Below are 22,664 nucleotides of genomic sequence, written 5' to 3'. Positions count from 1 at the left end.
CCTGGAGAAGTCCAAATAAGGATATTGGTGCCAGCCAAATCTCCCTGAAACTGATCCAAGCAGGGGAGTTAATCTCCACTCTGGCGGGGCTTGGCCTTCCAAACTATTTGCATGCTGTTTCAGGAATTTAGCTCCACTCTAAAAATCTCCCAGGACTGTCATTTCTGAGTCTGTCACTGAATTATTTTTGTGAAAAAAGGCTCCATGGTTCATTTAAAACTTATTTATGTATGGGTAAGTTCCAAGCTTTAAAGATTGGCTTCGCCCACAGGCAAAGCAGGATGCAAAGTGGGAGTTTTATTTGTATTCGAAACGTATTTTCAAAAAAGAGTTGCAAAAAGAACTTGAAAAGGGTGAAAATATTCTTTTCTGCCCTAGTATGCCTCTCAGACTTAATGTCACAAAGAAGGCATTTGCTGCTTCAGGGATTTGAGCCAAGGGGAGATGGAAGGACAGGCAGCTGAGTGGAGCTGAGATGGAACAACAGTTTGGAAGACATCACTGCTTCTAAGAATGTATTGATTACTGATTGATTATTGATTGATTATATGCCATCAAGTGCATGTTGACTCTTAGCAGTGATCACTCTAAGCAGTGATTACAGGTAGTCCTCGCTTAACAACCACAATTGAGACCATAATTTTGGCTGCTAAGTGAAGCAGTCATTAAGTGAATCCAACCCGATTGTACAACCTTTTTTGCAGCAGTCATTAAACAAATTGCCACGGTTGTTAAGCAAGCCACGTGGTTCCCCATTGATTTTGCTTGCCAGAAGCCGGCTGGGAAGGTCAAAAACTGTGATCAAGTGACCACGGGATGCTCTGACGGTCATAAATGTGAACTGGTTTCTAAGCGCCCAAATTGTGATCATGTGACTGCAGGGATTCTTCGACGGTCATAAGTGTGAACACAAGTTGTAAGTCACTTTTTTCAGCACTGTCGTAAGTCTGAACCATCACTAAACAAATGGTCATTAACTGAGGACTACCTGTATGGTGTGATGAGCTGAAATGTTGGCATTTTTGTGCAAGATTCTCAGCAAACATGAAAGGCTTCAGACACTTATGAGCAACACTTGTGAACCAGAACACACTTAGCTGGTTTTCCCTTTGTGTTCACCAGAATCTGAACCCTGGATTTCCCCCAACAGACACCCACACAGACCACCTTCATTCTTCCAAAGAAACATCATTATTGCACTTATCCCCCACTCAGACAAGATGGACAGAAAGAGAAGGACTGGCCCAAGGTTAACCATGATCTTCATGGTTGGCTAGAGGTTCAGAACTGAATCCCCCCCCAATCTTATCACCTTGCATTTTTATTTTCAGCCAGAGGAAACACTGAAGGGAAAAGATAAGTTCAAGAATAGTTCAGGGAAGGGAGGGAGGGAGGGAGGAACTCAAGATTGGCACTAGGAAGGAGCGCTTGCTAGAAGGAATGGAAGGAAGGAAGGAAGGAAGGAAGGAAGGAAGGAAGGAAGGAAGGAAGGAAGGAAGGAAGGGGAGTGTGATAGAAGTGGAAGGAAGGGAAGGAGGGAGGGAGGGAGGGAGGAACTCAAGATTGGCACTAGGAAGGAGCGCTTGCTAGAAGGAATGGATGGAAGGAAGGAAGGAAGGAAGGAAGGAAGGAAGGAAGGAAGGGGAGTGTGATAGAAGTGGAAGGAAGGGAAGGAGGGAGGGAGGGAGGTACTCAAGATTGGCACTAGGGAGGAGCACTTGCTAGAAGGAACAGAACAAAACCAAGGAAGGAAGGGGAAGGAGAAGGGAGTTGCAAGGTAAGAAAGGAAGGGAAAGTGATAGAAGGGGAGGAGAAGAAGAAGGAAGGAGGGAGGGAGGGAATAACAAGACAAGGACACATACTGCAGATGTGGAATGAATTCAGGACTGAAGGACTAACAAATGGAGTAGTGAAAGAAGAACTCGAGTCAATCTTGCAAGCTGCTTGCAAGGAGATGATGTGAACGAGGGTGGGTAAGAAACCTGGTCTCAGTTAGAACTGCTAAGGCCTTGTGGGAAAGGTGGGGTCCGTTTCTGGCTTCTCCCACTGACAATTTTTGGTGCCACAGGCTTTGGCTCAGATACTCGACCCTGATCCAGGAAGCCATTTTTAAACAGACTGCACTTTGCTTGTGAGTAGGAAGAGACAGTTCAGTCCTCATTAAAACAAGGAGGGAAATGTCTCCATTTATTCCCGGTCACTTCTCTGTGGGTTGGGGACAGAAGAACAGCATTGTGATGGGCCTTGTTGTTGGAGTTCCCTGGAAGCAAAAGCTGCTCTTGAGGTTAACATCGAAGCCTTTCATTTTGACATGGCATCTTCTTCCACAACGTCAGGCGGTAAATAAAGCCGGGGCAAACAAGGGCACCTTAGCCAGCTTGTCGCAAAGGAAGCCTGAGATCATGTAAGAATTAAGAGATACATTTTCTTCCCATGCAGAGTTTGAACAAAGAGCATTGAAATCTTGGCAGCCTCCTTCAGCTGCACAGGAAAGACACTTTCAGGATCATCTCTGCTGGGCAAGAACAGATATGCCTTACCCTGTTCACCCACAGGATTTTAAAAATATCAGGAAAAGAAGATGCTAGTGAAGAAACGCAGGGACAGATATTTACAGCTTGCAGAAGTTGTCATCTCAAATGCTTGACTCTCCGTTGTGGAGTCCTTGGTGCTCTCTGAGCTTGGCTGTGTTCACAGAAGATGTTGCCAAGTGGGCAACAAAACATCTGCAAGCCAACAGCCAAGCTCAGAGAGCACCAAGAACTCCACAGTTCAACCCTGAGCTACAGATCTTCTGTTCTATTGGCTTGATTCTCAAGCAGATGTTTTTCCCCATATGGAAGTTCAAAATAAATTATATTGAAAAACAAACCCTGTAGAAAAATGAAACTAAAAAACTTTCTTAGAACATTACAGTCAGAGAGGGTCTTTTAGACCAACCCCATGTTCGATACAAGGGACCTAGATCCTTTCCCAAAAATGTCGTCTGCTCATGGGCTTTCGCTGAAAGAGAACCATCTTTCTTTCTGGGTCACTCTTCCGTGTCTCAACTGCTCTTTCTACTAAGGAACACTTAACATTCAATCCCAGTGTCCATTTCTCCTTGTTAGGCCAGAAGGGAGATCAATCTTTGTCCTGTCCTAAGCCTTAGTTCTTCAGGCACTGAGTTTTCTCCTCTCCAGGCTAAACCTACTAATTTCTTGAACACTCATATTCCAGCTTTCAAAGGCCTGGAGGTGGATTGAAAGGAGTTCAGTTCAGAAAATCAAGGCAGTTTCTTGAGTTGATGCAGTAATAAGAATGAAACCAGGGGCATCGGGGCAGATCAGTATTGTAGTCACTACGCTGATACCATCAACACGCAGGTGTGTAGATCAGGACATGGTTTGGTTCAGATCTCGTATTTACTTTCAGAATCATTCAGAGGCCAGCTTTATATCATCAGCTCCAAGTTTGCTTTCCTTTGATGGGATGGAGGCCATATCTCAGTAGTAAAGAGCGCTTTGGATACTTTGATGGGATGGCGGCCATATCTCAGTAGTAAAGAGTGCTTTGGATACTAAAGCTTCTTTTTTGTGAACATAAGACATTAAACCATGCATAAGCCTTGTAGGACCTTTCTTGGTGGGTTGTAGGAGACACATTGATAAGCAGCAGAAGCTTGGAAAACCAAGGACCATTCCTTGTACCCTCGTGTAATGTTGGAGAACAATGATGGGAGTATGGAGAAGAATTAAAATCCAGCTCCCTATTTTGGGGAGCAGGGATGCAGTGGGTCAGTTTGAAACAAACATGGAAGCACTGGGTATAGCAGCAGGACCTTGTCAGTGGGTAGATGTTTGAGGAGAATCTCATTCTGGTGCTTTCAGAAAGGGTTTTCTGCCTTAAATATCATGGACTTTCCTTCTGCCGGTGGGGAGGATGCAAGTTTGGGGTTGGGTGGGAGTGGGGGGCAAATCACTTTGGAAAATTGGAATGACTCCAATTCAGATCCTTGGAAGGAGGCATCTTTGCACATTGTGGAAGCCTGTCACATCCCTGTATTGTTTCCAGCTCTTTCTAAATCAATTCAGCTCGGTGCTTTGAATTACTTTGGAGAGTTACTTTGACTCACTGAACTCCCTTGGAATTGAATCTCTGAATTTTCTCCCAGTGCAGAAACACAACCAGCCTCCTTGCTGTAGTTCATTTAAAAGGAATGCAGTCAGGCCAGGCACTTAATATTGATGTACTTTCCTCCCATCTCAAGGATGGGAGGAAAGCCCATCAACGGGAGTGTGAAGAATAGCCCCCAGTCACGGAGGAGAGACTGGTTTAAGAGTGGTGCAAGGCTACTGAGTAACTACATAGATTTAGAGTCCGGTAGTTGGCCGAGCATTTGTTATTTAGAGGTGTCATATCTATGAACACAGCAGCTTGACCCAAGGAGGGGAGGAAGCATGGAAATTGCTTTTAAATATGACAAAACCATTTCTTGTGAATAAGCAGTAAATGGTGCCTTTGAAAGATTGCCACTTACTGGAGTTACTTAGTGCATCCATTATAACAACAGGGTGGCCCCTCGGTCAGTTTAACCTCGAAGTATGAGTATTAAGGGAAAAGTCAGACGCCAGTGGGGGAAAACACATAAATTAGGTTGAAAAAAATGGATGGAAGGGCCTATGTTAAGGAACCTTGCAGAGGAACAGAAGGTGTGTGTTTGGCGAATTGGACCCCAAAATGCTACAAACGTTTGGCTGACTTTTCTGAATAATAATAATAATAATAATAATAATAATAATAATAGCCTTTGCAAAATGCCATCAGTGCATTAAGAAATATGCATGGAAAATAAGGCATATTAATGAGTTTGAGGGCAGGATTATTTTTTAAAAAATTGCAAACTGTTGGCAGAATGGGCTGAAATGGATCTAGCATAGGTAAAATGAGACACTGTAGAAAAACAACAGCTGTACCCACCCTATCCTACATTGTTCCTTTTCAGAACAGTGGTTGTTTCATGTGAAAGGAGATTTGTGGGTCTGCTTTTAAAGGGTTTTAGTTTGTCTTCTCCTCCTCCTTCAAGTCAAGGAGAAAAGTGAGTGTCGGGGACCTCCAGAAGGCCTTCAAAGCACACAGAGATATTCTGACCAAAATCCATAAACCTTATTTCCATACCACCTTCACAATATAAACCAGGTTTTCATAATAAGCCAGGTTTTCATGATAACTAGGGATGGGAAGATCCCCAAACATATGGAATTGGAACCCAGCCTGGCCCCTCTCATACCAAGTGGCTCTCTTGAATGCCTGAAGCCACCTCTGAATTGAGTGAGCAAGCATCTGGATGGCCTAGGGCAGTGTTTCTCAACCTTGGCAACTGTTAAGATGTGTGGACTTCAACTCTCAGAATTCCCCAGCCAGCAAGGAGTTGAAGCCCACACATCTTAACAGTTGCCAAGGTGAAGAAACACTGGACTATGGGCTTCAACAGAGAGAGTTCATCAGCTGCTTTTAACTTGCAAATATGGAGCCAGACACGAGGTTTGGGAAGCTGCAGGACACCTACATATTCTTGGCTCTGACTTAGGCATGTGTTTTACACCCTCCTTACATTTTATCGTACGGTAGGGTTCTTCTCCTCCTCTTCTGCCCAAGTTTTTGAGATGGTCCATTCTTTCCTATCTAGGAGCAAAGTCCCAGCAACCAGACATCCATAGCAATGATGCAAGAACCCCAGGAGATGGTAGAGGAGACTGTGACTGTAGAAGAAGATCCTGGTACCCCCACATCTCATGTTTCTATTGTGACTTCAGAAGACGGGACCACAAGGAGGACTGAGACGAAGGTAGGAAGCGATGGTTGCAGCATTTCCTCAGTTGGGGCTCAGATTTCCTCCCAGTGTGTAGCCATATCCTACAGCAGATTTAACTCAGCTTCTGAATTAACCTTCGGGGTGTGCACAGTAGGAGGGATCTCATCCAGCATACTGTGTGCTGGACATAGCTTTTACCTGGCAATGGAGGCTCCATTTAGAATGTGGGGGAGGGGTGAGAGTTTGTGGGCGGGGCAGGCATGCAAATTAGCCAAGGTTTTGTCTCACACTTACGACTGGCGTTCAGGATGTGTTTTTTCTTTCACCCCCGTTTTGATCTTTTCCTTTGCTTGCTTGCTTTTACACTAAAGTGTAATTTAAGGTTGAAGTTGAATGTTCATGTCTTTGCTTTGCTTGTTTTCAGCAGCGGGTGTCTGTAGGAGCTCTGGGGCTGCAGAAATCAACCCCATATGCTGTAAGGAGTGTTGGGTGCCTTCTCCTGGTGTTTAGAGTTGAAGCCTAAATCAGTCTAAATTGGTACTTTTGATTCCTGGCAGATTGGGGACAAAAATAACTGAAATGCACAAATAAATTACCTGGATGTTTAGCAGAGAATGGAAGCACTTTCTCAGCGTGATTGAAGTGCTGGTCTCTCTGGAAGCTGATGGGAAGCAGTGGTAACAGGTGAATGAATAAATCAGAAAAAAAAAATAGGAGGCCGCTTGATAAACACTGTCTGGCTTTTGAGCAGATGTTCTCAAACGGACGTTTATTTCTGAAGCTGTTGACGCATTTGAATGTGTTTGTTTTTCCGGGGGAAGATTAAGCAAAGGGGGTGAGTAAGAGATGGTGGTGGCAGACCCCTGTAAAGTTCTGTAAAACGACTGAGGGTATGGAAGAAAGAGAATAAGAGAAGGTTGAACCCCCTCATGAAATGGAGAGCAGGGTCTGGGGACCACGTTGAGGGCTCAACAGCAGGACCACGAGGAGAGACAAAATGGTGGCACTGAAGTTAAATATTTGAGATAAAAGCCAGAAAGGAATGCTTTGTGCACACACCCTCAGAATGAGGAGATTGGGGGCCTGAAAACAAGCCCACTTAGGAGCAGCCCATCTCTTTGGAATAGCTTGTCCTCCGAGATCTGGAGGATCCCAACTCTGTTTGAAAGGTGCTGAGAAGAACACTTCCACTATGTATGTGCGGTGAAAGTACATTCTCCCTGGGCATCTTTTGTTCTGTTTTGGAAGCGTTGTTGTTGTCGTTCCAATTTAATCTTAGTTTTAATATGATTTCTCCAGGCATATCTTGTTACGGCTTTACCAGAATGTCTGGTGGAGCTGCCCAGAATCCTGTGAATGGAACAGGAAAGAATATTTATAAATTAAGTAATGTATGGAGAACCCCAAAGAGTTCCAAACAGCTATAGTGAGACAATTCCTGCCCTGGTGGGTTCCCCCCCCCCCCAGATTTTAAGGGCATGGCTCACAAAGAAAGCGAGGAAGTTGGGAGGAAGGAGGGGAGAAAAGAAAAGCTTGGCACTTGTCCTAAAAACTGTGTGTTTCATCCAGTGACTTAGTTACCCTGTAGGATTCTTTGCCACAAGATGTGTTGACAGCTACCGGCTTTGATGTCTTTCATATGGGATTACAGACCTCTGTAGATGATAGAATCCACAAGGACAACCTGCTATGGTAACTACATATTCCATCCAAAATCAAATGAACCTCTGAATTTAAGTCCACAGAACAACAACAGAACAAAAACGTAAAGATATGCCCTATATGGAGATTCAGAGGAGGCATCTGGCAAAACAAATTCTTCTGTTCCCTCCCCCGGGGACCCTATTTCTAACTCACTTTTAAAGATTACTTTGCAAAGCCGTTCAAATATTTGCATTTTGTGTTCTTGTCATTTGCTTTGCTGCTATTGATTACTGATCACTTTGTGATATTTTATGGGTGTTGCTTCCTTGCTATTAAGCTATTTACATCTTCCATTCCCTTCAAGATAAGAGCTGTTATGGTTATCCGTTACTTCTGGATTCTTTATTTGAATGCTAAAGAATGATTGCCAGAGTTCATAGTTAATTTCGTCCCTCCTTTTGGGTTAAGTTATTACTGTAAACAAAGGGTGATTTGTATTGGGTAGCTTTCTATCCTGTTCTGTACTGGTCTTCTGTATTTAAGCTGTACAGGTTGTTTTTTAATTATTATTGTTGTATATGCTACAGTGAAAGGAAAGGGTGGAGGGAAGAAGGTACAGGCAGAATATTTTGGCTCTGCAAAGAAAAAAAAATGTCTTGTAGATTTATTTATTTATTTATTTATAAATTTATTCACCGCCCATCTCCCCCTCATGGGGGACTCTGGGCGGTTTACAATAAAATGCAGTTAAAACTTAAAACCATTTCAGTACAACAATACAATAAAATAAGAAAATAGTAAAAACTAAGTGGCAAGAGATTTTAATCAGTCCGTGAGTGTTGCAAGCCACTCAAAATCACTTAGGGCGCTAGCCATCCCCAGATATTATCCCCAGATATTATCCCAAAGCTAGATGCAAATTTGTTTGGTGGTGGTTGCTTCCAGCTTATAATATGTTGGGTTGCAGTAGAAAGGTGAATTGGTTTTCCGGATTCAACCACTCAATTACATTCTCTTTCCCGTCCGATGACTGAAGAGATCTGTGCTTACATTGGTAGTCTTTTTGATTTATCTGCAGGATGCACAGAAAGAAGAGATGCTTTGAAGTGTAGAACAGAAGGGCTGGGAGGGGAGGTGAACTAGTCTGGCTTCTTGGCAATGCAGGAATCCACTGTATGGCCCTATTTGGTCCATCTTTTAGAAGGGATTTAGACAAATTAGAATAGCTTCAGAGCAGGAAGTAAGGACAGGAAAAGAGGCTGAAGGGATCAGCCTTCCCAGGTAGACCAGACAGGAAACACAACCAGATGAGTGAATTCTACTTTATTGTAAGGCTACATTGACAGAATCGTGCAAGTCTGAACGTACAATTCTTCCGCCATCTCCTTTACAGCCCCATCTCCCAAGGTCTTTCCCACATACCATTACATCACCCTTCCCTTCAGATTCATCCCCCACATCCTTCACAGCCCAAGAAACTAGGGAAGGTCCCTTCTGAGCCTCTTGCCCTGCCCACTATCCATCTCTGGGCTATGCTGTCTCTTATCTGACCATTCCCTAGGCAGCATCTCTTCGCCTGTCTCCCAAGGTCTTTCCCACATGCCATTACAGAAGGGGAATATGATGGCATTCCTGAAGTATCTGAAAAGACATTGTACAGAAGAAGATCCTTTCCATCACCCATGGTGCAGGATGTGGGATGATTGAATGTTGGGGAAAGCTTCCTAGCGGAAGAGCAATACAACCATAAAACTAATTCCCTGTGGAGATAGCAGAGGGACCTCTGCCCTGAATTTTCAAGCAAAGGCTGGTTGGTTCAACCCTTGTATGAACCAATTAAATATTATATTTATTTTATTGTGTATTATAGTGTTTTACAGTTTTATATTTTTATTTATGTTTTATTGTAAACTGCCCAGAGTCCCTTTTGGGAGATGGGCGGTGATAAATTTGATAGATAGATAGATAGATAGATAGATAGATAGATAGATAGATAGATAGATAGATAGATAGATATTCTGGAGTATTCACCCTTTGAGCCTTTTGGATCAGGCCCCTCTTCCCAGCAGGTTGCTCAGAAGATCTCAGCTTCTACATTTGTGTAGGTTGAATGCAAATGTCTGCAGGAAGAGACTCCACCTGGGCATCCAGGTAAGCTAGATCAGCTCACCTGGAAGCCAGCACATCTGCAGCCATACAAGACAAAGCGCTCTCCTACCGCTATTTATGCCCAATTTATTTTTAGCAGTGGTTTTCCCAATGCTGTTAATACCTGAATGGAACTGCTGAGATTTTGTGTCTGTGATAGCTTGGAGATGTTCTGGGAGTTGAAGTCCACACATCTTCAAGCTGACAAGGTTGAGAAACACTGCTCTATTGTCAGGATGTTAACTTTTTCTGGTAGACACGCCAGAGATAACAATTCGGTCACTCTTACCTGGGTCACAGTTTGATTCACAGGCTTAATTAAGGCTCCTCAGTCAGAAACCCCTGGTGTCATGAGTAAGGATGGCGAGCAGCGTTTCTTGGTTTTCTGAAGACATTTCCAAATGTCTCTCCTTAACTTCTTGTTCCTCCCTCTTTCGATGGGAGTAGGAGTTTGTTAGGATTGATGTCCTAACTGCCAGGAAACACGCTGAGACAAGGAACTGGTCTCTAATGTTTTATTGCTTGTACATAACAGGAATCCTAACAAACTGAAGAAGCGTGGGAAAACCCCAGCCATATAAACCCCAAAGGCTAAGGCGGTTCCGATCTGTGTCTCTTTGAATGGCTACCTAATTCCTCAGTGCTACGCATGCGCTTAACAGTCTGGATGGGAGCCCCCTGCTCGCCATCCTTACTCATGACACCTGGTCACATGCAGTCCCCCAAATTCAGAGGATTTGGGGGAAACCACATTTTGATCCCCAAAATGTTCTTAGGGGTCCTTCCACAGCTGCCATTAAACAGCAATATTTAAAGAGATAAGATGGAAAAAATGATTAAACATGTTGACCTACATTATATGAATAGTGTTTAATTTAATTTCAGTTTTTAGCATATTTACTCCCCTTTAGTTTCTGTCCTGGCCATGCCTTCTTTGACATTCCAGTCCCACCTAGTTTTGGGATTGAATGCTACCTGCAGGCCAAGCACACCCCAAAACCTGACTAATCTTGGGGAAAAAAAGCTAAGTAGAAAAGTTCCTCCTTCCAAAGTTCATTCTCCTTCCTTCCTTCCTTCCTTCCTTCCTTCCTTCCTTCCTTCCTTCCTTCCTTCCTTCCTTCCTTCCTTCCAAAGTTCATTCTCCTTCCTCCCTCCCTCCCTTCCTCCCTCCCTTCCTTCCTTCCTTCCTTCCTTCCAAAGTTCATTCTCCTTCCTTCCTTCCTTCCTTCCTTCCTTCCTTCCTTCCTTCCTTCCTTCCTTCCTTCCTTCCTTCCTTCCTTCCTTCCTTCTTCCTTCCTTCCTTCCTTCCTTCCTTCCTTCCTTCCTTCTGTCCTAGGTCCTCTTCTCTTCCTTCTAGCAAGTGCTCCTTCCTAGTGCCAGTCTTAAGTTTCCTCCCTCCCTCCCTCCCTCCCTCTTCCTTCCTTCCTTCCTTCCTTCCTTCCTTCCTTCCTTCCTTCCTTCCTTCCTTCCTTCCTTCCTTCTGTCCTAGGTCCTCTTCTCTTCCTTCTAGCAAGTGCTCCTTCCTAGTGCCAGTCTTAAGTTTCCTCCCTCCCTCCCTCCCTCCCTCCCTTCCTTCCTTCCTTCCTTCCTTCCTTCCTTCCTTCCTTCCTTCCTTCCAAAGTTCATTCTCCTCCCTCCCTCCCTCCCTCCCTTCCTTCCTTCCAAAGTTCATTCTCCTTCCTTCCTTCCTTCCTTCCTTCCTTCCTTCCTTCCTTCCTTCCTTCCTTCCTTCCTTCCTTCCTTCCAGAGTTCATTCTCCTCCCTCCCTCCCTCCCTCCCTTCCGTCTATTTTGAATCTATGTTTGGAAAAGTTCTCTTCCTGCCCATTGCATATATGAATCATCCCTGTGGTTTTGAGATGACCAAAATAGAAATTGATCTTGGAGGAGCTGGAAAGGTAGACGTGAGGTGGAGCTCACGTTTTCTCCTCTCTCACTTTTTCGTTGGCTCTGGTGTAGGTTGGATGAGGCTAGACCTTGACCCATACAAGAAGATAAAGCAGCACTGCAAATCTGTGGGAGTACAGAGAAAGGCAGAGAGAGAGACTCAATACTTATCTACATTTCCCAGGATGCTCTTTTTTTCTTTTTTTTCCCTTTCTTTTTCTTTCAGTACTCATAAATAACAATAAATACAAAGTGTTAAGCTCAAATATCTGCACTTTTTTCACATTACAAAATAGCTCGCGGTACTTTGCAACTTCTTATCAGTGTTAAATTCAGCATTATCTGCACCACTGAAGCAACCCTCTGTCCTTTTACATCTCAGAATCATATTTAACATGGATACACATTTTCTGTTGTGAATGTTTTAATTTCCTGTAATCATTACAGTGTTGGTCGCTTCCTGTTCCTGTTGTAAATAGCATTGTACTTGGCTATTACTTGTATTTTATAATGTAATCGGTAAATTAAAAAAAAAAAGATGAAGCCAAGGGGAGGACCTTACTAAGCCTTGCACTTCAGAAGCATGCTTCATTTGTGTGCTATCAGCTAGATAAAACAAGACTGGCACATGGGTGATAGGGATTGCCCAGAATAGTCATGTAACTGATAAGAAACATGTTTACAGCCAGAATTATCAAAACTGAAATGGATACAGTACTGTTATCTTTTCCCATTAAAATGACAGAGAAATCTTTTTCAATTATAGCAAGCATCCTATTTTGGAGAGACCATCGTTCCTGCCAGAAGGCATCCCTTGCATGCCACATTGATATCTGCTCCCTCCCAATCGTCCAAGGGGAGCTGTCATTGAAAGCCTCAGGAAGCTAGAAACTTGGGGTCACAGGGCATGTGGCCCATTTGGTTAGTTATGGGGGGTCAGTACATTGTGGGAACTCAGAAAGTGAGTTGATTCAATAATCAAGTGTGTTGTAGGGCCCCAGCCTTCCTTTCTTGTGATAGAAGAGACAGTCTGTAGTGGTATGTGGGAATGACTTGGGAGACTGGGCCCAGAGACATTGCCTGGGGAACAGCCAGATAAGAGACGGCTTAGCCTGCAGCTGGATAGTGGGTGGGGCAAGAGACTCAGAAGAGACCCTCCCTAGTTTCTTGGACTGTAATGGGGAGATTTCTACTTTCAGACTTGCGAGATTCTGTTAATGTAACCTTACAATAAAGTAGAATTAGTTTATCTGGGTGTGCTTCCTGTCTCCTTCCTAAGGCACAATCACAGCTCTTTTCTGCAATATATTTACAATAGATAATCTGATACTTGATTAAATGGTAATACGGGTTTTTCTAAGTTTCTTTTGCACCGAGCTGTGAAAGGAGCAGAAGTCTGATCAGAGTTTCAAAAAGTCCGCAATTAGGTTTACACGGTGTGTGAAGCCATCATTTGCTTAACCATGGTTTATTAGATCAACTGCAGCTGGCTGGATTGGTATGACACCCTAAGCCATGAACTATGGTTTCCAGTCCTAAGGACTGAGTTTGCACAATCTGCCAAGCCAAAAACATCCTATGTTTTGGCTTAGGACAACAGAAGGAACCAGCCCTGGAGTTGCTCTCCTGAAAGCCAACCATAACTGCACTTTTTTAAATGCTAGATAAACATTGCTTTTCAAATTACATGTTTGCTTCTTACAGTTGTTGTTTTACAGCCACTGTAGCTATGAATCATAAAATTAGAAGGCACTTAAACCATGCAGGATCGTGACTTCAATTTGGTTTTAGCAGGGAAAGAAAGAACACATACAGTGGAAAATACTGTGTTTTCTTGCAACGACTCCAACACGTTTGGGAGCAAAGTCAGTTGATCCCAAATTCTGGGGATGGGGAAAAATCATCTGAACAAAGCTGAATAAAGTGGGAATGAATGCCATTCTAGGGAGGTTTAAGAAGAAGGAGAAGGAAAATACAACTGCTGATATTGTAATGTCCTCGTAAACATCTATGGCATGGCCAATCTTGCAATGCTGTATTGCATTTTTTTTTTTTTAGATAAACCCTGCCTTTATTTGAATGTTATTTGATAAAACTGGAGGAAAGAACAGGAAAAGGGCTGTACAATCATAGAATCATAGGATTGGAAGGGACCTTGGAGGTCTTCTGTGTTCCAATGATTGGAATCACTTCTTATAGGCTAGAAAACTCAAGACTTTGCCAGGCAGAAAAAGTGCCAAATCTCATCTATGGAAATTGGTAACATGAGGGAAGGTGAGCTTGGAACCATCCTTCTTTGCTGTTCATAATCCTCACCCTTTAAGATTCAAGGTAAAGTAACCACTCCAAGATGGCTCAACATCCCTTACATGGATTATGGAATCTGCTGGTTCCATCTCAATAATCCATGTTCACAGCTTTAGAAGGGGATTAGAAGATGCACCAGTGTTGCCAGTAGCTGGTACTCAGGAGGAGCGTATTCAACGTACAACTCCAGAATTGAGGAAGAAGCTTGCCACTGACCACTGCTTGAGATGCTGAATAAGAAGGTAAATGGGTTGAGGGAATCTTCTCAGTGTTCACGTTAACTCTGGAGATGTATGGGATTTAGATGGAGATGCTTGGAAGCTTTCAAGGCTGGTGAGAACATACCTGTTGGGTACCAGTTGGAGAAAAGCTGCCTAGGAATTCTTGCCCCATGCACAGGGGTGCAAGTTTTTGAGGTTCCCTTGGGGCAGGTGAGCTACAGGGCAGAACAATTTGAAGAGTGAGGAGATGTAGGCTGCGGGAAGAGAAGAAGGTTCTGGACTTCAGGAATTGCAGTGAGCCTTGTAGAACCGCAGTGTCCTCAGAGCCTTTCTCCTGCCCCACTGCTTGTCATAGGTCCCTGCAGGTGATGCCCGCCCAGTCTCAAGAACAGTGTTCATCTTGAAACTCTGGTTTCAGTTAGAGCTCAAAAGAAACCCAGCTGCCTCATCCCTCAAGCTTGGGTTAACTTGCATTTCTGATTTCCCTGGGTTGATTTGCAACTTCTCGCAGAGGAGAGAATGTATCAACAGGTTATCTGCAAAGTTTCTAAAAAGTTCCTACTGAAAACAGCAGCTTAGCAGAAACAGCAGCTTGAAAAGACCTGAAACTTGGTTAAAAACAACACATTAAACCATGGTTTCTCAACCAGGGTTCTGTGGCACCCTCGGGTTCCATGAGAGGTCACTAGGAGTTTCCTGGGAGATCACGATTTATTTAAAAAATTATTTCAAATACGGGTAACTTCCCATTAAAGAGGTAAGTTTCATTCTTTATTTTTAGTTTAAGAACATTGTTGATGCATATAGGCAGGCCTACCCATGAAATGAATAGAATAATTTTGTAATGTGTGGCCTGTATTTGAGCTTGAATGTGCAGATTTTGTAACTTCTGGCCTATCTTTGAGCCTGAACAGGCAGGGGTTCCCCGAGGCCTGAAAAATATTTCAAGGGCTCCTCCAGGGTCAAAAGGTTGCCAAAGGCCACATTAAACAATGAGTTTCAGCAAGCTGCTATCCAAGCAATGGGAAAGAAGAGAAATCTTAGCAGTTGTAAATAATGGGAATAGTGTTATAGTCAGTGGACAGAAAGAGAAAAAAGAAAATGGAAATTAGCCATTGTCATTCCAGTCCAGAAAAAGAGGTGGGTGTGTATACACACCCGCATAGACATATACGCACATGTGCATTCTTTTATCTGCTGCATCAGTTCATCAGGGCTCTGAGCAGTGATGACCATGAAGTTTCTGTAAATCTGTTCATTTGGCTCACTTGCCTTATTCTAGTTAGTGCTTGCCAGATGCCTTGGATGGCCAGGAGTGAGGGGAATTCACATCTAGAGGGTCTTAGGCTGAAAAATGCTATTTTTCGGTCTCTAACTCTATGCAGGTAGCTTTCAAACCCAAAGGACTAATTTGGAGGCATCGCTCATTCATTTTTGTGACTGCGATTAGAAGGCCAACATTTTCACATCCTAAACCAAGAAAGGTGACCTTGCACGGGAAGGTACAGGCTGTTTAAGTTTCCCAGCAGATGAACACTGCGGCAGATTAAAGCGAGTGTTTTAAAGCTCAAGGATTTCTGGACGAAAAGAATTTCTTTACGTCTCTTCTGTGCACCATCTCTTGGATCATTATCATGGCCCAGGTTTTGTTCCAGCAAAGTTCCCACTCCTTTTTTTCCTCAAAAACGTGACAGTTGAGAGGCCCAGTTGATTTGCAGATAACTCCTTTTGCAGTCATTGGAGTTTGTGTCTTTTTGGTCAAATTACAACTGTTGTAGATTTTGCATCTAGAAGAGGTCTAGACGGTGAGTAATTATGTGTTCCTCACCCAGGAGAAGCTTCAGCACAGATCAGATCTCAAGATTTTGGGTCCATTTTAGCGCATTACATGGGGCAGCATATATTCTCCATGGTGGACCACTTGACTCTAGGTGTCACTTTTTAATTAAATACCCCAGAGTGATGGTCCTCACCAGATAGCCTCCAGGTATGCCTCATCTCTGACCATCAGGTTTGGGAAGGCTGGTTTGACCAGTAGGGTGGCCATTAGATCCTCCTGGACAAGAAGGTATTTTAGTTAGAGGAACTCAGAGATGGCCTTGGAGAAAATATGCAGAGACCATTAGCAAAGCAAGAGGTCAGACCATGAGCAAAACATGTGCTCAGTCCAGGAGAACAAGAAAGATAGAGTTGCCCTGTCTTGAATCTCTTTGGTCTAATCTCTTTGGTTTAATCTCTTCAGTTGATCGTGGCCCTCCTTGTGATTTCTTCAAGAAAGAAACGTCCCGGCTTCCTCCCGCCCTTTTTGAAAAGCAAAGCCATTTTCAATTAAAATGGCCATTGGGTTGCGAGGCCTGAACTTCCCATTTCATCGGCCTCAAGAGGCCACCTTCTTTCACGGCCTTCTGTTAATAAGATAATGGCTTGTCCCTTTTTGGCCTCATAATTTTACAGTCTGGATGTCAAAAAATAAGCTCAGAAATGTCAAAATGCTTTTATCCTTGAGTGATTCCTCCTTCCCCACTTGGTGTTTTATGACACGAGTCAGACAAAAGGATCTTTCAGGTTTTGACAGCTTCTATCAAGTGCTGCATCCATCTAAAGCATCTTTCTTCTTTTTCTTAACAAGTCCAAATGGATAGCTTCATTTGGATGAAGGGGGGGGGAGGAGGGAGGCATTAGTGTTTCTGTTAGGTGCTCCTGGAGAGAGTTATATTGATTTATTAGGGTTTAGGTGCAGGAAGGGTAGTAGGCCAGTGGGGTTGTGTTAATTCTTCACAATTTCCAGGAGGGTGGTGCAGACTCCGAAGCAGCTCCCGTGCTTTTCTTGTGGCACGTCCTGCATTTTTGTTCTTTGTGAGCATCGTGGTATCATGGGGCATCATCGCTGGTCTTCCATTTTTATTTACTGATTTGATTTTTACATGGCTGCCCAGCTCAAACAAGGTGACTCTGGATGGCTTGCCTTTACAAAAAAATAACACAAACCAATCAACTGTTTAACTAAAATAAAAGCACCCCTTAACAGACCATCAGGAACCAGCAATTATTACTCTTCCCAGATGGAGATGCCCCTTTTTGAGGCTCCAACACTAGAAGAAAGGTCCAGGTTTTTAAATCCTTTCTAAAGGCCAGCAGGGTCAACCCCAATTGTATGTCTGGGAGAAGATCACTCTGCCATTCCACTGGGGTTCCCTTGTATCCATCCAATGCCTCACTGCCAACATCAGTAGCCTCTTTGTTCTTAGAACTTATTTGGGAGCCTTATTTCTATAATACCTTAAACATCCCAACATCATGTCTCCCACAGCGTCCTCTCCTGTTCCAGGACATTCATTTCAGACATTCAACCATCTCCTCCTGATGCCCCCTTGTCAGAGCTATGATGCAAGAAGAAAAGCTTATTTTCCTTGCCCAGAACTTGTTCTCTGCACGTAGGATCTTAGAAAGATTCCCACGGTTCTTCTCTATGATGGTGCAAAGCTCAGGAAAATGTCCAGTAATACAGAATATATGCAGCTCAGGGTTGAAAACTGTTGGGTTCTTGGTGTTCTCAGCACTTGGAGGTTTTCTTGCAGTCCTTTCGTTGCCAGCATGGGTAACATCATCAAGGCATGGGAGAGTGGAGTTTGGTGGCTGTTTCTACATACCAATTTGCCTTGCCAGTCTTGGTGCCAATCATAAAAACCTTATTGGCCTGAAGAGAAAGTGTTCAGTGAAGAGCTGAGAGATGTTGAGCAAGATGGGCTGATGTCAGGACCATGGACAGAGGAATATTGGCTGGGAATTGTTGTCCCAGCAAAGTTGTCTTAGAAGACTGTGGGAAGACTAACTCTGTTGTGTTTGCTCTCTTTCACCTTAGGAATTATCAGACCCTTTAAGGGCAGGTTGTTTGAGGTGCCCCTTAGCTCTTAAAACAAAGTAAAGGTATGAGCTGGGATTCCCTAATTTGTATTGAAAAAATAAAAATGTTTTTTAAAGGGGGGGAGTCTGAAAATGCAGTGGGCAGGTTTGTTACTGATGAAGACATTTCCGTAAGATGGAGGGAGATCTTAGTAATTCCTGTAGTGTCATTAGCTAGTTTTGCATGCTTGTCTGCAACCCCCTTAATTACTCCACCAGTGGTGATCTCAGCAGGTTCTATGTTGTGTATACTTTGCAAATCTCAGTTGCTCAAAGCTATCTTTAGAAGAAGACACTCACTGCTTGGGTGGGTTTGCATTTCTCTTTCCTTTGTCAACATGGTGCTGGAATAGGGAGGGACCATATGTTTGGAACAGCTCAAAACAAGCTCTAATTATTTTGCAGAGGGTTGTTGAAGTGACTTAGCTATTCCGGTGCTTGGTCTATCTATTTTAATCAGTTATTGCAGGTCAAAATATCTCCACTTTCCTCTCTCTCCCCTTGCATAATTTCTAAATCGTTAAGCATGTTGAATGTAGGTTTCCCAGTGCTACAGATCCGATGTCTGATGGACTTTGGCTCAGAGTGTAGAGGAACTTTTTTTCAGCCACATATTGATTTGCAAACGTGTCCTAAAACCGTTTTTAAGCATCTGATCCCACTTTCTAGGTCTTTCTCTTCTTCCTTTGCTTATTGATCTACTGATTTCTCTTTTGAACTAAATTAAATGGCTTCATTCTTCTCCTTTTGTGAGCAAGTCTTTTTACCGCTCATCCAAAAAGTGTATTTGTTATTGCTACTGTAAGGCTCTGTGGAATTTTCTGCCCCAACCTTGGTGGGAGGGTGAAGTGTTTTGTTTCTGGGTAAATCCTGTTTGGGATTCAAGTCAATCTCTAGTTGGGAACAGGGAAGGCAGGGGAAAAAATGTGCCTAAAGACAGATTTTCCTCTGTGCTCATCTCCAAACTCATACTGTCCATTGGGGGTTATAAATATTGTTCATAAACTCCTGGCTGTTCAAAGCTTTGTGTGGTGTTTGTTACCCATGCATACTAAACACCCACAGTGTCAGACATTCACAGAACATGCAGTGTTTGCCCTGTTCCTTTGACAATATGTGTTTGTGTCATAAAGAGTGGTTTACTCCACTTCCTCCCCCTTGATGAGTGAATGCCTGCATGGGTCTCAAGCCAAGGGGCATGTTGATATGGGTGGAAGGTCTTAAAGAGGACTTTTGGTGCACGATTTTGAAGCAAGATAATGTGTAGCTTCTCCCCTATAAAGGAAGGTCATGTTTCATGAAACTTCGTGGCAAGATCAAAGCTTTCAGTCCATAGCATCTCCAGAATGGAGTGAAGCACTCCAGCCTTAAACCTACAGTGCTGGTTCTGGATTCAGTCTTTATGTTAAGACCTGGTTTGCTTTACCATGGTTCACTGAATAAGCAGACAGGTAGTCCTCACTTAACAATCACAATTGGGACCAGAATTTTGGTTGCTAAGCGAAGAGGTCATTAAGTGAATCTGACCCAATGTTACGACCGTTTTTGTGGCAGTTGCTAAGCGAATCACTGCAGGCATTAAGCAAACCATGTGGTTGTTAAGTGAATCACGCAGTTCCTCATTAATTTTGCTTGCCAGAAGCCGGCTGGGAAGGTCAAAAATGGCGATCCTGTGACCACGGGATGCTGCAATGGTCATAAATGTGAACTGGTTGCCAAGTGCCCAAATTATAATTAAGTGACCGTGGAGACAAGTGTGAGTACCAGTCATAAGTCAGTTTTTCCAGCACCGTTGTAAGTCTGAACCATCAGTAAATGAACAGTTGTTACATGAGGACTACCTGTAATTGACTAGATTTCACATATAATGGGAATTTAGCCATTCTCTGGGTTTGTTCTATCCTTGCTTGTTTGCCTTAACCAGTCAGTTGCGTCCAACTCTTGGCGACTTTATGGACAAGAGCAATCCGTGCAGCCCCATCAAGCACGGCTTCTTTCAGTTGCTGGATGCTCACCTTGGTGTCTGTTTTATGGTGTCGAGCCAGCGTATTCTTGGCCTGCCCCTTCTTCTTGTCCCGCTAATGATTCCGAGCATCACCGACTTCTCTAGTGAGCTTGTATGTATGACGTGGCCAAAGGAAGTCAGCCGTAGTCTTACAATTTCGGCTTCTAATGATGCATCAGGTTTTATTGCTCTATCCACTGAATCATACATTAAATGTGATGGGTTTTCACAACACACACACATGCAATTAACCTTCGAACAAGCGTAAAACTAACAAAATATAGCATGTTGTGTGAATGCAGCCACTGGGTCTTTAACTGATCCAGTTTAAAGGTGTTGACTAAACACAGTTAGGGGACTATGTGTGGTATGATGCCTCCAGATTAGGAGGTGCAAAAGAAAAACTGCAGGGAAGTGTGTTGGCTTCATATTCTGCCGGTGTAGGGACTTCATGAAGGTATTTGATCCGAGATTGTCCATGGTGGTGGGACAAGTGACATCACAAGATAAATGACATGAATTATGATGATGTCATATCACATGTGACTTCGTAGCTTCTACCAAACACCTGTGATCTGACTGGCCAGGGGATGAACAGGAGGCTGGCTAAGATAGACCTGGATCTTTTGCAGAGCACGTCCAGCGTCCTTGTGAGTGATACCAACCAATGGCAAAAGGCGCATCCTCTGTTTCTTTGGGTCGGGTTGCATTTGTGCAGATGTGTAGGTGGAAAACAGTTTACACTGAAGCACACCGGTGTACAAAAAATAAATTATGTCCGTGTCCCTCTTTCTCTGCCCCGCAGGTGACAAAAATGGTCAAAACCGTCACAACCAGAACGGTGCGCCAAGTCCCCCTCGGACCAGATGGCCTCCCCGTGATGGATGGATCCTCTCCCATGGGTAGTTACACCGACTCCATAGACCGAAGGCACACGAAGAACGGGGAACGATACATCACACCCCAGGCGTCGTCCACCTTGACCCGAGCTTACAACAGCTACAGTGATTCCTATCCTGATGGTCACGATGGCCAGTACCGTTCATTCGTGAGCCACAACGGCTATGGCGACCTCCCTGACAACTACGGGAGCTTGTCGCGCAGCGTCAATTACCGCCCACATTACGCCTACGTTCCTGGGAACAATTACCGACCAGAGGATGGGAGTTTCACTTTGCCAAGCAGGAGGGACAACTATGGACCTGTGCCACAAGCCCAGGTGCCAACGGGGAGTAACGCAGACTTGAATCGCTCCCAGCCAGAACGATTCCAACCCGAGCCATACGGGCTTGAGGATGACAACCGCAGCCTTGGGGTTGATGATGAAGGGTATGAGCTAGATCCAGAGTACTCCACCGTCAATCGGAGGACGTTGGCCGGGATCCCAGAGAGAGGGAGACCTCACAAGGGAAGGTAAAAGCATTACTAGATGGTTGATGGTAGGCCACTCCTTGTGTGACTCTTGTCCTGCAGTAGCTGTGGAAGTCTGCTTGATCTGGCTTGCAGGAGAGGTTGAGGGCTGATAGGTCCAGCCTTCCCAGGTCGACCAGACAGGAAAGACAACCAGATGAGCTAATTTTACTTTATTGTAGGGCTACATTAACAGAATCTTGAAAGTCTGAAAGTACAGTTCTTCCGCCATCACCTTTACAACCTGAGAACTTAGGGAAAATCTCTTCTGAGCCTTTTGCTCCACCCACTATGCAGCTGTGGGCTATGCCTTCTCTTATCTGACCGTTCCTGCAGCATCGCTTCGCCCCATCTCCCAAGGTCTTTCCCACATACCATTACATCACCCTCCCCTTCAGACTCATCCCCGCTTCCTGAGTTCCCAGGGGAAACAGATTGTGGGCTGTGAGAATGAAATGTGGCTATGTCACTTCCCTTTTCTGCTGGGAACTTCCTGAGATCACACAAGGCATCCCACCTGAGCCTCTTGCCGTGCCCGCTATCCTGCTGCTGGCTCTGCCCTCTCTTATCTGACCATTTCCTTGGCAGCATCTCTTCTCCCAGTCTCCCAAGGACATTCCCACAGACCATTACAGATGGTGGAGAAGCCCTCGCTACCATATGCAACAGTTGTCTGATTACATGTGGCACTTTATCAATACCTTTGATGCTTGTCTGGGGTCTCTATCCCTACTGTGCTTTGAAAAAGCGATGAGGTTTTGGGTGGCAATAATACTGCACTAGCAGGAGTATCCCAGTCGATGAATACAACTAGCCAGACACTTATATCCAAGGCCCAGAATTTAATCATTGAAAGTTGGTAAGATGCCGTCTGTCTCATTCATCTGTCATTAAGCTCTTTGGCTCATAGCTGACTGTATTCATACAGTACACTGAACTAGAAGTGTTAAATATTTGGTGGTGGTATGGGCATAACATACTAAGTTTGATCAGTGTTAACCATGAATAACTTTGGGGGAAGTTTAGTGAATTGAACTGAACCCATCCTGTTCAGTGAGGTATGCTTCAGTGTGTTATGGCAGCCTAGAAAATGGATTAACTAACCTGATTAAATGTGCTCTGCAAACTAAGCCAATTGTCTACTCTGACCAGGATTGCAAGTCTCTGGGGATTCAGGGTGGAGTATCCATTCTACCTTGCAGACTCATCAGGAGTGACAGGAACAGACATTAGTCAGGTGGCCAGGATTGTGAGGACACAGAGCAGTTCCGTAGGGCTTTGAGGCAGAAAGGTAATCCTAATCCGTTCCGTAAGTCAAGTGCTCCAAATTCAGTACAGTATCTGAA

At 44.0% G+C, this 22,664-nt stretch overlaps 1 protein-coding gene across 1 annotated transcript in view; it reads left to right on the top strand.

Annotated features, from left to right (window-relative positions):
- The window catches only part of ARVCF (ARVCF delta catenin family member), a 161,714-nt gene that overhangs the window by 60,674 nt on the left and 78,376 nt on the right, over nucleotides 1-22,664 (top strand). The window contains exons 2-3 of the mRNA XM_063315283.1: nucleotides 5,669-5,827; nucleotides 20,714-21,321. Of these exons, the coding sequence (XP_063171353.1) occupies nucleotides 5,669-5,827; nucleotides 20,714-21,321 (767 nt within the window). The remainder of the gene's footprint in view (nucleotides 1-5,668; nucleotides 5,828-20,713; nucleotides 21,322-22,664) is intronic.

The sequence above is a fragment of the Candoia aspera genome, chromosome 15, assembly GCF_035149785.1.
Source record: "Candoia aspera isolate rCanAsp1 chromosome 15, rCanAsp1.hap2, whole genome shotgun sequence".
In the NCBI taxonomy this organism is placed as follows: domain Eukaryota; kingdom Metazoa; phylum Chordata; class Lepidosauria; order Squamata; family Boidae; genus Candoia; species Candoia aspera.
The sequence above is the reverse complement of the archived record's forward strand: the minus strand, read 5'-3'. Positions and strand labels throughout refer to the sequence as shown.